At 46.3% G+C, this 17,752-nt stretch overlaps 1 protein-coding gene across 1 annotated transcript in view; it reads left to right on the plus strand.

Annotated features, from left to right (window-relative positions):
- The window catches only part of LOC106605097 (tetratricopeptide repeat protein 7A), a 40,273-nt gene extending 23,058 nt beyond the window's left edge, over positions 1 to 17,215 (plus strand). The window contains exons 17-21 of the mRNA XM_045719843.2: positions 1,418 to 1,534; positions 1,789 to 1,895; positions 6,563 to 6,697; positions 8,512 to 8,714; positions 15,411 to 17,215. Of these exons, the coding sequence (XP_045575799.1) occupies positions 1,418 to 1,534; positions 1,789 to 1,895; positions 6,563 to 6,697; positions 8,512 to 8,714; positions 15,411 to 15,629 (781 nt within the window). The 3' untranslated portion in view covers positions 15,630 to 17,215. The remainder of the gene's footprint in view (positions 1 to 1,417; positions 1,535 to 1,788; positions 1,896 to 6,562; positions 6,698 to 8,511; positions 8,715 to 15,410) is intronic.
- Positions 17,216 to 17,752: the final 537 nt, after the last annotated feature.

Below are 17,752 nucleotides of genomic sequence, written 5' to 3' on the forward strand. Positions count from 1 at the left end.
GATTCTGCATTCATCTTGCGGCATGTCACAAGATGAGTGTGTGTGTGTGCCTGCTTGCATACACACACACACTCACACAGTAGGAAGCCCACTAACACACGGCACACCACTCCTCTACTAAACGCTGCTCTGCACGGTAGCTAATAGGAAACCCTCAGCCCCCACTGGCCCCGCTGACAGGTGTATCTGTAACACCACGTCTGTCAGCAACAGTTTTCATCCTCATGTCAGATGACACTTCGTGCATATCTCTCTCCCCTCCTCTCGCCCCTCCATCCCCCATCCCTCCCTCCATCATCCCAGCCCTTCCACCCACCCGTTAACCGGTAACGAGCCACATTTCACCGGGAGTTTTTCCGCTGCCGCCGGCCGTCTGGCTGTGCTATTGATCACCAGTGCTATCTTTAGGCTTGGGCGATATATACCGTATACCGGGATATTTAGAAATACTGATTATATAATTTGGTTTGGGGCAACCCCGCCTCGCGGGTGCTGCAGGGGTGCGTGCTACGCCATTGCTTAAAACGAACTATGAGTTAAGTATAACTATAAGAAATCTAAGCAGTGTCAAATAAATGATATCCAGCTCAGGACTCCAGCGATGCATTTGGTTTGCTAACTTGCTAGCTAAGTGGCTAGATGTCAAGATCAAGCTTCGTGGTTACAGCAGAGACATTCAATCCCTTCCTGAATCAAGACCCCTGTAGCCTAACTTGATTTGCGAGTCAAACAATAGCGCCCCCTGTGTGCACTTCCGGTAATACCGTATACCCTGGTATGGTACAGAAACGGTATGACGGTATGAAAATCTGGATAGTACCCAACCCAAGCTCTCTGTCAGTAAGAGGTGAGCAGAGAGAGGAATAATTTGAAGAGGCTACAGTTGGGTGAGCAGGGAGACAGGAGAGCAGACAGACAGACAGCAGGCAGACACAGGCATCCGCTTTGGGGCTTTAAGTCCCTCTTTCTCTCTCTCTCTCTCTCTCTCTCTCTCACGGATGAGTAAGGGCTGACTCTTTCTCTCTCCCTCTTTCTGTCTTTTCCCTTCACATACTGTACCTCTCTTCCTTTCCCAGCTCAGCCTCCCACTGTAGCATATTGTAACCCTCCAGACTCACACAGTTCCCATCTGTTGAAAAACAGAACACCAAAGCTCTGTGAACATGCAGTGATAAACATGCTTATCCTATATGATGGCAGCATCAGGTCCTGGTTGACGTGCCAACAGTATGTGCTGACCTAGCAAACACAGCAATGTTGTGTCAACATTGAGCCAATGTTGTGGGTGTGTTTTTCCTGATGTGTCGAGTACATGGTACAGCACACCAATGTGTGTATCGATGTGTAAAGTGCTAATGGTGTACTAATTGATGCATGCTGTGTTGATGTGTTGCTGTCTGTGCTCCTTCTCACTCAGTCTGCTGTTCACTAAGGTGAAGCTGGAGGAGGTTCTGTATGGGCCGGGCGTAGCACTCCAGACCTGCCAAGACATGCTGCAGCTGTGGCAGAGCCGCTATGACTTCACACATACCAGGTGTGTGTATGAGTGTGTCTGTCTGTGTCTATAAGTCCGCCTGCCTGTCTGTCTCTCTGTTTATGTGGTTAATGAGTGCGTTAGATGGGGGTGTCTGTCTCTTGTGTCTATAATGTGTTTGTGTTTCATGTGTGGTTGTGTGCTTGTGAGTGTGTTTGTCTACTGCACTGGGTGCGTGGCTATAATGGCTGCTGCTGAGTGGGAGCTGGGAAGGATTCTGCTGTTTATTGATTAGCTGCCATGTGGCGTTGCAGTGAGGGGGATGACAGCAGCAGTATCAACCCACCAGAGCCACTTCCACTCAACCGCAAACCCAGCGGCCTCCACCTCACCCTGCCAGATTTCCAGGACAGTGAGACTGGTTTGTACTGTCCACAGCCTCTTGGGTGTATTGATGTCCATGTAACCTTTGTTTAGACAGGTTTGTCTCATTGAGATAATACACACATCTATTTAGCAAGAGAGACCAGTATTTGGATAGTGTATCTTTACAAAATATGATCTGCTGTTTGTAAATGAGGGGTTTTCGTGTATGTGTATCGATTCAGAATGAACTGTTCCAGGACCACGGTCCGTATCCACAAAGCATCTCAGAAAAAGAACCTAAGAATTTTGTTAAAACCTGGGGCCATATCCACAAAGCGTCTCCGAGTAGAAAATTGTAAGTGCTGAGAATAGAGACATTTTACTCCTACTCTTATGGGTATAAATAAAAGCTATGCATGAAGCCTCTTTAGTCATAAGAGTCCACTATAGTCGACAGATTTTCTGGACACCACATGCAATGTCCTAGCCAGTTAAGAGTTACCAGCAGGGGTTCCTATGCCTTTTGCTATGATCAAACCATAAATAATCTACATCCAATAATACACCCAATAATCTACATTCAACCATAAGCCTTATATCTTGCACTATTGACAGTTATTTCACGAGGGCTATTTCACATGAGATGCCTAAATACTTATAACCACTAGGATAATAAATAAACACGTTCTTCTATCGATTATGTAATTACCTACATGATTTCAATGTATCCCTCTGGAGCGCAACATCACGTTGTTTTAAAAAAAAAGATGCCCGCATTGGGCATGACAATAAATTGGGCAATTGAAAGCATCTTGGGTTTATGTTAACTTTGATTGTGTTCGATGAAAATTATAGGCCTTTCAAACGTTGTATACAACTTTGTATGCAACGTCATTGTCAAGTGACTTGATTGATGACTACTGTGCCAATGCGATGTCGATATGTTGAACGGGGGTGTGACGAGTGTTTTGATATAACGGCAATGTTGTCAAAATTCCGCTTTCAACGACTATCAGAATTGGTAAAAAAAACAACATTATGCATGCCAACATATTAGCACAGCGTTTTGTACAGTCTTTGATATTAGGCAATAATTAAGAGTAGGCAAAGTGACCGCGTCATGCGAAAATTATATTAAAACGTTTTATCATTGCAACATTTGATGTAGGCTACAGTCACTGTGGTTGTATGAAGCGTACTATCGAAGTGACAGCTGGCGATAGGTTATTCCCCATCATTACAACAAAGGCAATGAGTGTCATCACCATCTTTCCTTTGCGGTACCTCAGACTGTTTTAAGGAAAGATAGTGATGACACACATTAACGTTGACATTGTTGCAAATTATGGGGAATAACCAATCGCGACGACGCATCTCCAGCTGTGAACTCTATGTCACGCTTCAGACAACCACAGTGACTGTACATAAAATGTTGCAGTGGTAAACTATCATTTTCGCCTGACACGATCACTTTACCTACTCTTAATTATTGCCTAATATGTTGGCATGCATCATTTTTTATTTTATTTTTAACCAATTCTGATGGTTGTTAAAAGCGTATTTTGACAATATTACCGTTATATTGTAACAACTTCCGCCGAAGTCGGTCCCTCTACTTGTTCGGGCGGCGTTCAGCGGTCGACGTCACCGGTTTTCTAGCCATCGCCGATCCACCTTTCATTTTCCATTTGTTTTGTCTTGTCTTCCCACACACCTGGTTTCAATTCCATCATTACATGGCGCCGGTAGTGTGGGAGCTGGACGCGTACATTGAGCAGGCATTACGTGCAGAGCCCGCTCCCGTTCAGTGTCCCACTGGGCATCTGTACGTCCCGTCTGCTGTTCATGACCGGTTGATCTATTGGGTCCATACGTCACCCTCCTCTGGTCATCCTGGGATCGGTCGGCCAGTGCGCTGTTTGAGCGGGAGGTACTGGTGGCCTACCTTGGCTAAGGACGTGAGGGTTTATGTTTCCTCCTGCTCGGTGTGCGCCCAGTGGAAGGCTCCTAGGCACCTGCCCAGAGGGAAGCTACACCCCTTACCCGTTCCACAACGGCCTTGGTCGCACCTGTCGGTGGATTTTCTTACCGATCTTCCCCCCTCGCAGGTTAACACCGCGATCCTGGTCGTGTGGATCGGTTCTCTAAGTCCTGTCGTCTCCTCCCTCTGCCCGGTCTCCCTATGGCCCTACAGACTGCGGAGGCCTTGTTTACGCACGTCTTCCGGCACTACGGGGTGCCTGAGGATATAGTGTCTGATCGAGGTCCCCAGTTCACGTCTAGGGTCTGGAAGGCGTTCATGGAACGTCTGGGGGTCTCGATCAGCCTTCAGGGTTTCACCCCGAGAGTAATGGGCAGGTGGAGAGAGTTAACCAGGATGTGGGCAGGTTTCTGTGGTCATATTTCCAGGACCGGCCGGGGGAGTGGGCGGCGTTCGTGCCCTGGGCTGAGATGGTACAGAACTCGCTTCGCCACTCCTCCACTAACCTCTCTCCCTTCCAGTGCGTACTGGGGTACCAGCCATTTTTTTGCATCAGAGTCAGACCGAGGCTCCTGCGGTGGACGACAGGTTCAGGCGCGCGGAGGAGACATGGGAAGCTGCCCGTGTTCACCTTCAGCGGGCCGTTCTGCGCCAAAAAGAGAACGCAGACCGTCACTGCAGTGACCAGATCTGGCTCTCTACGCGAAACCTGCCCCTCCGCCTGCCCTGTCGGAAGCTGGGTCCGCGGTTTGTGGGGCCATTTAAAGTCCTGAGGAGAGTGAACGAGGTTTGTTATAGGTTACAGTTTCCCCCCGATTACCGTATTAACCCCTCGTTCCATGTGTCTCTCCTCAGGCCGGTGGTGGCTGGCCCGCTATATATTTATATATGGATGCCAACATATTACTTATGAGTGGCAAGTAATAGTTTCAGGCAAAAATGATATCAAACATTTTACCATTGAAATATTTGATGTACAGTCACATTCACGGTGGTTTTTTGAAACATGCAATTGAGTTCACAGCTGGCGATGTCTCATCACGATTGGTTATTCCCCATCATTTGCAACAACGTCAATGACGGTAATTACTATCTTTCCTTTGCAGTACCTCAAACTGTCATGATAACCAGCCGAGATAAAGTTTTATGAGTTGATTTTACTCTTGGCTCAGAGTTTGTGTAGGCAGTGTCTTAACATCATCCTCAAATCTACTCTGAGCGGGGAGTTGTTTTTGTCTTAAAACAGGTTTTAACAGGACTCCTAAGATCTTTTTTTGAGGTCGTGTCTAGACTTGACAGTTCATGCAGCTTTAGTATTATGATCATAGAGTTCTGTTGATGGAATTCCGTCCTACATTTAAATGTGTCCACAGTGTGTCCGGATTCCCTTTTCCCACACTATATTCAAATGCCGGTATGCGTCCTACAAACGGTGGAATAGGCAAAAAATATTATGATAATACACACAACAACCTTAATCGTCTACGTGTAGGAGATTCGATTGACCGCTCTAACTTTTGCCACTTCAATCTCCTTCACCCTTAAAGGGCACTCCAGGAAGTTGGGGTCATGATCCCAGCACAATTGCGACACCGTCGTCCTTCTACACACACTTCTTCAATTATACTCTGTCTGTCCACACACACTTGAAATGTAGCCAAATCCCTTACAATTTTTACACTGCAATGGCTTGCGGACGAAGCTCTGACAGCGTATCTTACAAAAAAAAGCTTCACATGCATAGGTATTTGCTATTTATAAGAAAACAACAGGACAGACAGACTTTCTTATTTTTCTCCATTCACCCAGCGGGTCAGATGCCAGGCCCCATCCACACCAGGAATTCTCTTCAGGTATTCAACCTGAACGTCTGTCGTCACCCCTGAGATGACTCCTTTGACGGGTGCTCTACTCCAAAGTTCAAAACACAAAACTTCTGTTGTTCGGATTCTTTTCAGGCTCCTGGTCACTCTGACAGACTCCACTTTTCCCAGCGCATACTTCACCATTTTCAACACCTCAAACCTCAAATCCTTACTAAAAAACAAACGCGTCCCAACAACAAGCGATTCATTATCGTTCATACACGTATCCTCCACTCCAATTTTAGGCCATTTTCTTTTTGTTCCAGTTTTCCCTACTACTGTTGTCCATTCAAAACATTCGTCTTCACCAACTTTGCTAGACGCGCTGCTTGATTCAAACTCAGCATCCACTTCCGCCATCTTCCCTTTGTCCTCACTCTTCAGACTCTGACTCGACTTTTTATTTTGTGTCTTCCTCTGCTTTTTTTCTTCCTTTCTAGCTAGCTAGCTAGCGTTTATGAGGCCGGCAAACACGTTCCTCACACACTAGGTTCCTCGGTCCCAAGACACACGTTTTCTGGAGACTTGTGGGAGGCGGGCTGATGACGTTGACCACTGTATGCGCTTTCAGTAGCCTGATTGCGTCGAGACTGAGGAGATATCCGCACTCAATGCATCCCTGACCACCTCCTGAAGTTGTCAGCCAGATCTGAACACAATCAGAACACAAAGCGTCTTTTCAAATGCGATCTTCATATTCTGACAGCAGAAGTCGCATGTAAGTGTCAAGTGTAGACTGAGATGCTTTGTGGATAGGGGCCTAGGCTCTGTGTGTATGTGTACTGACTAAGTATCAACTGTTCCTAGATCACGCTCTGTGTGTGTGATAGTGTATAATGCTGTATGTGTGCTGACTATGAACTGTCCCTGGGTCAGGTTCTCAGAGCGGTCCGTCCATTGCTCTATCTCGCCTGGAGCAGGCCATGTCAGAGGTGTCAGCCGTCAGCTCCGCCCACAAACAGGGCCCCACCTACATCTGGAACACCCTGGAGCGCATCTGGCTGCAAGCAGGTACAGGAGGGAGGGAGTGTACATAACTATCTAGTGTACACTGGAGTCAGCTAGACAAGCTTCTTACCCACTGAGGGAGTGTAGACTCTACCACCGGAGTGTACACTACTGCTGCCAGCTATAGGAAGGGAGGGAGAGTGCATTCCACTGGAGCTAGAGGGCAGGGGTGTACATCCTACCCTATAATTGTGAACTGAGCAGAGAGAAAGGCCATCACTGTACCGATGGATGAGTTAGGGTCGAGTTCCCTGTGTTGGATTTTAAGCAAAGGTAGTTTTGGCCATCTTGCATTTGTCTTCTATTTGATCCTTGAGAGTAATTTCACTGCAAAAGCCACTGAAGTTTACATCACATGTACAGTAGATACATATATACTGTACCTCAGTCAGTCGTTACAGGCATCTGTTATATCCCCCCCCCCCCAGCACAGACCGAGCCAGTGTAGTGAATGTACCTGTGTGTGACCCGGGGTGTGTTCCCCTCTCCCGGACAGGCAGGCCCAGGCAGGGATGTGTGGCTGGGCAGTCAGTCTCTCTCCTCCCTCTCCAGTCACATTCCTCTGTCATGTGGGTCATCATTTCCTGCCTCAAATCTCACATCTTGATCGGCCAAATAGGCAGGCAGCACGAACACACACAGCACTTCTCCTCTCCTCAGGGCAGGACACAACCACCCAGCATGACCTGGCTCCACACACACACACACACACACACACACACACACACACACACACACACACACACACACACACACACACACACACACACACACACACACACACACTATGCATGATCTCACACACACTCACATGTAGGCACAGAGAAGGGACTATTGTAGGTGAATTTGTTAATATTATTTGTGTTCTCCATTATGCTGTCAAGCCCAGGTGAGGAATATGAACAATTGTTTATAGAAAATGGGATCCGGAATAGTGGTTTTATATTTTTTCTGAGTGGCGTTATTTGAGGGCATAATAACGTGCACAAATAGCTCCCATCTGTGACCACTTTGAAAAACAGATAAACAAACATTCACACACACTTTACTTGGCTGCCGCATAAAGGCATATATGGTGTTGGCAAACACACACCACACACACACACACACACACACGCAGGCTAAGTGAATGTGTTTTAGGCAAGCCTCCCCTCAAGAGTTTCTAATGGTTAAGCTGTCAGTCACTCTGGTGTCCACTCTCCCCCAGAGACAGCTCTATCCCAATGTCCTGCCCTCCATTGGTCAGTGGTGGCCTGAGGGAGGGGCCTGTGGACGGCCCACTATCCGGCCCACTATCCAGCCTGTAATTGGCCAGTGTGGTGCTTGCGGGTGTGTCTGTGCTGAGGGCAGTCTGGGGTTTGTCTTGAGCTACAGCAGCAGCATGCAATGCCCTTATTTAGGCATGAGCCTCATTACTTCCCAGGCACTGCATTCTGGTCTTGTTTGTGTGTCTGTCAGGGTAAATATGCGTCTGTATCTCTGTGCCTATGACTGAATCTTCTTTCAGTCCATTATGTGGGTATGTGTCCAATGTCATGTTGGTACAGTATGTGTCGTTTCCTCTGTTGCGACATATTCCCCAAGTCAACCTTGTGAATGAGAATGAGTCCTGAATCAACATACCTGGTAAAACAAAAAGAAATGAAACAAGAATCATTGATGTCGAACGATGGTGGCCGTGCAGTTGGTGATGTGACGTTTTAGCCTGGCTCTATCAGCACATACTGTTGTCAGCTGTCTCAACCGATGCTCAAGCTCTCTTCCCCCCCCCCCCCCCCTCTCTCTCTCTCTCGCCTCCCGCCATCTCTCTCCCATAGGAGAGTTGTTCATGGCAGAGGGGCGTGTGAAGGAGGCCCAGTTCTGTGTGCAGGAGGCAGCTGTGCTCTTCCCCAACTCCCACTCCGTGCTGCTGTTAAGGGGCCGTCTGGCCGAGCTCAAAGGGAACCAGGACGAGGCCAAGAGTTTGTACGATGAAGCCCTGGCCATCCACCCCAACGGACACCGCATACTGCTGCACCTGGTGAGAGAGAGAGAGAGAGAGAGAGAGAGAGAGAGACACACACATACGGGTAACACAGTTTTGGTGAGACACACACATGCACACACACAGTCCTGGTAAGAGTCACACACACAAAGACCTGGGGCACATCAACAGGCCTGTTATCCTCAGTAATGACAGATAACCATCTTGAAAATATTTCCTGTGAGCCACAGCACTCTGTAAGAAATGGTCCAATCATAAAGAGTCCCAGATCTCCCTCTCCCCCCTCATCTCCTGGAGTGGTGTGTGTGTGTGTGTGTGTGTGTGTGTGTGTGTGTGTGTGTGTGTGTGTGTGTGTGTGTGTGTGTGTGTGTGTGTGTGTGTGTGTGTGTGTGTGTGTGTGTGTGTGTGTGTGTGTGTGTGTGTGTGTGTGTGTGTGTGTGTGTGTGTGTGTGTGTGTGTGTGTGTGTGTGAGAGGGTGCTCTTGGCTTCCATATTTGGCCAGTGGGAGTACCAATCCCTGGGGTAAGGAGCTGAAACACAGCCAGCTGGCACTGGCCCACTGTCTCCTATGACAGATGTGTGTCTGTATCACTGTGAGTGTGTGTCACTGTGTGCGAGTGTGCGCCTGCATGTGTGTTTCTGTGCGTATGTGTACAGAACAGCATGTTATGTGGAGTATGGCCAATCCTGATTGCTCCAATCCAAGTATTACAATTCAGAACCACTACTGCAGTTTCTCCTCTGAGAGACAGTATCTCCAGTTAGGATGGGACCTTTTTAAATGTGTGTGGGTGCGGTAGGTTCCCCACAATGCCCATTCAATTCGCTGTCTCTGCCTGTCTCTCTGCCTGTACTAGTTTGCTGGATAAGAGCGTCTGCTAAATGACGTAAATGTAATGTAAATGTTTTGGTGTTCATCCTATCCCTTAACCTTGGCGGCCATTTTGACATGGTCCTGTTCTCGCTTTATGAGCTTTGTTTACAAGCAAGCTAATAATAACTTGGTTTAACGAGCTACGGTAATTATAAATGCAGCTAGCTCAACACCGTTTAACGGATGTTCTCCAGACTTGCTCGCTCTTCCGCTCGCTGCCTAGCAACAGCTCGTTCCCTCCATCTTTCTGGGCGTTACCCCAAAATATCCTCCCCCAACTCCCCAATAAAACAGTGTTATACGGTGATGATGTAGTCTATATTCAACATAACCAGCGGGTTACACCAAGGGAGAGGCTTAACCAGACAATGCTATTTTTAGATTCATTACAGTATTATTAGATTCACTCGGCCTTTACAGTATTATTAGATTCACTCGGCCATTACAGTATTATTAGATTCACTCGGCCATTACAGTATTATTAGATTCACTCGGCCTTTACAGTATTATTAGATTCACTCGGCCTTTACAGTATTATTAGATTCACTCGGCCTTTACAGTATTATTAGATTCACTCGGCCTTTACAGTATTATTAGATTCACTCGGCCTATACAGTATTATTAGATTCACTCGGCCTATACAGTATTATTAGATTCACTCGGCCTATACAGTATTATTAGATTCACTCGGCCTTTACAGTATTATTAGATTCACTCGGCCTTTACAGTATTATTAGATTCACTCGGCCTTTACAGTATTATTAGATTCACTCGGCCTTTACAGTATTATTAGATTCACTCGGCCTTTACAGTATTATTAGATTCACTCGGCCTTTACAGTATTATTAGATTCACTCGGCCTTTACAGTATTATTAGATTCACTCGGCCTTTACAGTATTATTAGATCCACTCGGCCTTTACAGTATTATTAGATTCACTCGGCCTATACAGTAGTATTAGATTCACTAGGTCTTTATACTGTTTGTCAGTCCTATACTCTGTTCTCACACCACTAGCCACAGGAACATGAGGTGTTGGTGTGGGTGTGTGACTGACGTGTAAAGTATGTGTCTGTGTGTGTGTGGGTGTGACTGATGTGTAAAGTGTGTGTGACTGACTGATGTGTAAAGTATGTACAGTTGAAGTCGGAAGTTTACATACACCTTAGCCAAATACATTTAAACACAGTTTTTCACAATTCCTGACATTTAATCCAAGTAAAAATTCCCTGTTTTAGGTCAGTTAGGATCACCACTTTATTTTAAGAATATGAAATGTCAGAATAATATTAGAGAGAATGATTTATTTCAGCTTTTATTTCTTTCATCACATTCCCAGTGGGTCAGAAGTTTACATACACTCAATTAGTATTTGGTAGCATTGCCTTTAAATTGTTTAATTTGGGTCAAACGTTTCAGGGAGCCTTCCACAAGCTTCCCACAATAAGTTGGGTGAATTTTGACCCATTCCTCCTGACAGAGCTGGTGTAACTGAGTCAGGTTTGTAGGCCTCCTTGCTCGCATATGCTTTTTCAGTTCTGCCGACACATTTTCTATAGGATTGAGGTCAGGGCTTTGTGATGGCCACTCTAATACCTTGACTTTGTTGTCCTTAAGCCATTTTGCCATAACTTTGGAAGTATGCTTGGGGTCATTGTCCATTTGGAAAACCCGTTTGCGACCAAGTTTTACTTCCTGACTGTTGTCTTGATGTTACTTCAATATATCCACATAATTTTCCTCCCTCATCATGCCATCTATTTTGTGAAGTGCACCAGTCCATCCTGCAGCAAAGCAACCCCACAACATGATGCTGCCACCCCCGTGCTTCATGGTTGGGATGGTGTTCTTCGGCTTGCAAGCCTCCCCTTTTTTCCTCCAAACATAACAATGGTCATTATGGTCAAACAGTTCGATTTTTGTTTCATCAGAACAGAGGACATCTTTGTCCCCATGTCTTTGTCCCCATGTGCAGTTGCAAACCGTAGTCTGGCTTTTTTATGGCGGTTTTGGAGTAGTGGCTTCTTCCTTGCTGAGCGGCCTCTCAGGTTATGTCAATATAGGACTCGTTTTACTGTGGATATAGATACTTTCTACCTGTTTCCTCCAGCATCTTCACAAGGTCCTTTGCTGTTGTTATGGGATTGATTTGGACTTTTCGCACCAAAGTACGTTCATCTCTAGGAGACAAAACACATCTCCTTCCTGAGTGGTATGACGGCTGCGTGGTCCCATGGTGTTTATACTTGCGTACTATTGTTTGTACAGATGAACGTGGTACCTTCAGGTGTTTGGAAATTGCTCCCAAGGATGAACCAGACTTGTGAAGGTCTACAATTTATTTTCTGAGGTCTTGTCTGATTTCTTTTGATTTTCCCATGATGTCAAGCAAAGAGGCACTGAGTTTGAAGGTAGGCCTTGAAATACATCCACAGGTACACCTCCAATTTACTCAAATTATGCCAATTAGCCTAACAGGAGCTTCTAAAGCCATTACATAATTTTCTGGAATTTTCCAAGCTGTTTAAAGGCACAGTCTGTTTAAAGGCACAGGCACAGTATGTAAACTTCTGACCCACTGGAATTGTGATACAGTGAATTATAAGTGAAATAATCTGTCTATAAACAATTGTTGGAAAAATGACTTGTGTCATGCACAAAGTAGATGTCCTAAGCGACTTGCCAAAACTATAGTTTGTTAACAAGAAATGTGTGGAGTGGTTGAAGTTTTAATGACTCCAACATAAGTGTATGTAAACTTCCGACTTCAACTGTATGTGTGTGATACATTATGAAAGCCAGTGTAGGTAGTGTGACTCATCCCCAGGGCCAATTGGTTGGGTGTATTTTAGGATGGGTAGTGATGCCTGGGTTGGGAAGCTGTTTAAATGATTCTCACCACAACTCTCAACGTCCTCCACATCCCAGCACCTCTGCTCCTCTTTCCTCTGTTCTGCTGGCTGCTTAGCTGTGTGTCAGTTAGCTACACGTAGGCCTCTTCTCACTGAACCAGCTGCTCTCTTCATCTCTGTCTCTTTCTCCTTTCTTCTACTCACACAGACACACATATATATTCACAGACGGATGCAGACACACACACTGACGCATACAGATATACGGTCAAGGACAATCACTTCATCTCATAGAATGAATTGGGTTTTCAGTGATCCAATGCCCCCCCCCCCCCCACCCCCCACTCTCTCTTTCTCTCGGTCTCTCTTCTCTCTGGATGGGGGTGGCTGGCAGCTCATTTGATAATGCAAATACATTATTTATAACACTTCGCTCCTTCTCGGGCTCTTTATGGGATTGCCTAGCAACCAGGGAAATATATTCTATTGAGCAATAACTCTGATGACCAGCTAGAGAGAGATAGGAGGAGGGGAGCTGGCTTGTGCCTGTTCGCCAATGTGGCGCATGTGTTCACCTCTTTTTCTCCGTCTGTCTTTTTCTCTCTCTCTCTCTCTCTCTCTCTCTCTCTCTCTCTCTCTCTCTCTCTCTCTCTCTCTCTCTCTCTCGTTCTCTTTCTTTGTTTCGTTCTCTTTCTTTGTTTCGTTTTTTTTTTCATTCTTTCGCTTCTCTCTCCCCTCCCCCATCTCTCTCCCTCTTTCTCTCGTTAGCTGAATGGGCGTATACTTTAGTGATTGGATTAGCTGGTTCAGCTTGTGTAGTGTTGACATAAGGTGTCTCATATCGGTTGGCTCCCCTAGGTGTATGAGTCAGGTCACGAGCAGGTTAGTCCTTTTCTGGAGCCCCCTGAATCTGGCAAGACTAGGGTCAAGCGGGCAGGCGGAGAGACAGGGAGGGGGAGATAAAGAGCGGTGACAGAGCTACCAAAGGGCTACTAGCGATAACTAAGGCTTCCAGCGATAGGGCTTTTTGGGAATAGGGCATTGCAAGGCCAGGGCCCAAGTAATCGTAGCTCACTCTCAGCCCAGCTCCGCCAGCTCAACCAGGCAGGCAGGGATTACATCGCCGCCACATCTCTGATAGGATTAGTGGGTTCAGGTGTGGGGCGCCACGCTGGGTCACGGCCCGGGCCACCAGGGCACCAAGGGGATGAGCCTCAGATATATACTACTGGCACAGGGCCCTCTCTGCCTGTCTTTTACTCTCTCGCTCTGTCTAGTTGTCCCTCCATTTCTCTACTGCTGTCTCTCCCTCTCTTCCTCTCCTCTTTCTCAATCTTTCGCTGTTTCCCTCTCTCTCTACTGCTCTCTCCCCTCCTCTCTCTAAACACAGGGTTTGTTTTCCTCTGCCTTGTTTACGGCTCAGTATAGGGTGTTTATTTCATTGAACCATTGACCTAAGAGGATTAGACTTAGCAGCATCATGTAAACCCCGAGGAGAGGAAATACAGTGGTGAACCCTCACTGCCTCACTGTGTGTGCGTGCGTGCGCCAGAAACTTCAAAGAATGGAAGAATTGAAACTTCAGAACCGACTCTTGGGTGGTTATTTCCCATAAGTCCCAGAGTGTAAGTCCTGGTGACAGTAGGGCAGTGGAATGGCAACGATTTGATCAAAGACCCGCTGGCAGTGTGAGATGAGAACGCCAGTGCCTTAACAATGGCAACACACCCACCGTGTGATTATACTGCATCTTCCACTGTGTCTCTGCACCCCACCTAAGATCTCCTTCTTTCTTTTCTCCAGTTCTGGTCAGTAGCATCGAGAGAATACAGTAACAACTGTAGGAAAAGGAGTGAGAGAGTATGGAGTTACAGCAGAGAGGAACTTGGGAGACTGAGAGACAGAGGAAGCAGAGCATCCTCATTGGAGGTTGCGTCAGAGCCCCTAGACAGCTCTCTGAGTTTCAGCCCAATTAATCTGGGGCTTGTGAGCAGAGCCTGCATAACAAGACTCGTCTGTTTGACCTCAGGCAAGCCCTGCACTGGAGGCTGTGTGTGTGTGTGTGTGTGTGTGTGTGTGTGTGTGTGTGTGTGTGTTCATGCCATTGGTCGGTTGCGTGATACCCTGTTATGCTGCTGGGCTCCGGAGACACACAGAGAGAAGTTCTAAAGAGACATGTCACGCTGGGCTGACCACTACTGCCCTCTCACACAGCCACACACCGACACAAAGACACACATAGGAAGTAGTCATCCTCATCACACGCACACCCCATCCTTTCTGGAAATGCCTCTGGCTGCAATCACCCGAAAAGCCAGTGCAAATGAAGAGTTGGGACAAACAGGAACTTTAACTAGCAACATCTGATCCTTTTAGGCAGCTGGACATGGCTTCCCCTCCCCTGTTTCTGTGTGTGTGTCCCATTAAGACCCAAATGTCCCCTTAGTGCCCCTCTGACGCTATGTCTAGTGTCAGAGGGTTTTCATGAGCTGTGTTCGAATACTCATACCTCCCACACTAACCGTACTATTTGCACGTGAATTGAGTATATAGTATGCTTATTAGTCATAGTATGGATATAGTTAGTATGCCAAAATTTCCGGACACTATTTTTGGACACTATTTCCGTACTTTAGGGCCCATAATGCAATGCTTCGGGAAATGGGCGTGGCTTCACATCGTTTTCAAATTTGAAGAAAATGGTGGAAAATATGCAGCTGAAGTCCAACGACAGCGGATACAAATTAATTGCTTTAACTAATTATGACAAATGTTAACAAAATGTTGAGCAAAGTAATAAAGTAATTACTTTTCAAATAAGTTATACAAATAAGTTAAATCTTGACTACACCACAAGTTTGCATTTCCTGCAACAAAATAGTGATCAAATTAAGATCTTACATCTGTAAATCTGTCTCGCTCTGTAATCTCTCAATTACTTATCCCCCATTCAAACTCACCTTTCATCACTTCACCTCCTCCTGTTTCCTGCCTTCCCCTCCTCAGGGCCAGTTGTTGGTGCGGTGTGGGCGTGTGGGTCTGGGGGAGAAGGTGCTGCGGGATGCGGTGCAGGCCCAGAGCACATCCCACGAGGCGTGGAGCGGCCTTGGGGAGGCCCTGCAGTCACAGGGCAGCAGCCAGGCTCCAGACTGCTTCCTCACAGCCCTGGAGCTGGAGTCCTCCTGCCCCATCAGGCCCTTCACCATCATACCCCGCGAGCTGTGAGGAGCAGACAGAGGGTACTACTGTATTACACACTCACATACACATGCGTATGATCATTTACACGTGCAAATTGGTGCAATATATCTTCTCTTGCCCTTTTTCACTCGTTTTGCTCTCTCTCGCTCTCTCTCTCTCTCCCCCTCTCTCTTCCCCATCTCCCTTTTATCTACTCTCCTCATCTTTATCTATGTCTATGCACTCATAATAATCGCTCACATGCATTCATAGGCAAGTCAAGTGTATGGTGACACTGTTATACAGACCGTATACACCCACTACACTGTTATACAGACCGTATACACCCACTACACTGTTATACTGTCCGTATACATCCACTACACTGTTATACAGACCGTATACACCCACTACACTGTTATACAGACCGTATACACCCACTACACTGTTATACAGACCGTATACACCCACTACACTGTTATACAGACCGTATACACCCACTACACTGTTATACAGACCGTATACACCCACTACACTGTTATACAGACCGTATACACCCACTACACTGTTATACAGACCGTATACACCCACTACACTGTCATACAGACCGTATACACCCACTACACTGTTATACAGACCGTATACACCCACTACACTGTCATACAGACCGTATACACCCACTACACTGTCATACTGACCGTATACACCCACTACACTGTCATACTGACCGTATACACCCACTACACTGTCATACTGACCGTATACACCCACTACACTGTCATACTGACCGTATACACCCACTACACTGTCATACTGACCGTATACACCCACTACACTGTCATACTGACCGTATACACCCACTACACTGTCATACTGACCGTATACACCCACTACACTGTCATACAGACCGTATACACCCACTACAACACTGTCATACAGACCGTATACACCCACTACAACACTGTCATACAGACCGTATACACCCACTACAACACTGTCATACAGACCGTATACACCCACTACAACACTGTCATACAGACCGTATACACCCACTACAACACTGTCATACAGACCGTATACATCCACTACAACACTGTCATACAGACCGTATACATCCACTACAACACTGTCATACAGACCGTATACATCCACTACAACACTGTCATACAGACCGTATACATCCACTACAACACTGTCATACAGACCGTATACATCCACTACAACACTGTCATACAGACCGTATACACCCACTACAACACTGTCATACAGACCGTATACATCCACTACAACACTGTCATACAGACCGTATACATCCACTACAACACTGTCATACAGACCGTATACATCCACTACAACACTGTCATACAGACCGTATACATCCACTACAACACTGTCATACAGACCGTATACACCCACTACAACACTGTCATACAGACCGTATACACCCACTACACTGTTATACAGACCGTATACATCCACTCTCAGGGATCATTCCTATAGTATCATTCCATGTTCTTCTCATTGACTGAGACCCTTCAGCCTGTGTATGTAACTGACATAATCCATTATGTTCAAATCACTGGTTGTTTGTATTGTATATTTCTGTATTATTAATATTATGATTCATTGTGTGTGTGTGTGTGTTTTAAATTCATTTGTCCATCTTTGTCCTCATAAACAATGACTTAAATCACTGGGATTGTGCATCTTCATCTGTCTTGTCACTTGTGACTAATCTTCATCACTTCCCAGTGCCTAACCACATTAATATGGGCAGTGGGACTCGAGCTGCTATCTTATGTAATACTGCCAGCGCAGTTTCTGCCATGAAACTCACAACCCCCTCTCTTTTTCTGCTCTCTCACTACCCCTCTCTCCTCTATCCTCTTTCTCTCTCTGTATCCTCTCTCTCCTTTCTCTCTGCTCTCCCTCGCCATTGCTGTGTCTCTCTCTATCTCTCACTCCCTACCCCTCCCTCTCTCTACTCTCTCTCCTCTTTCTCCGCCTGATGTGATGTGGCCTGGTTGCCTAGCAGCCATCCCGTGTTTGAGTAACGGGGGAAGCGGAGAGATATCTAGTCTGTTTGGCAACATAGGCTGCTGTAATCAATGGCTCTGTGTTCTACATTGATTTCTGTTTCAAGAAGAAGAATCCCAGTCCCCTCTCTG

This window comes from Salmo salar, chromosome 01 (genome assembly GCF_965601325.2).
Source record: "Salmo salar chromosome 01, fSalSal1, whole genome shotgun sequence".
NCBI classification, from domain to species: Eukaryota; Metazoa; Chordata; class Actinopteri; order Salmoniformes; family Salmonidae; genus Salmo; species Salmo salar.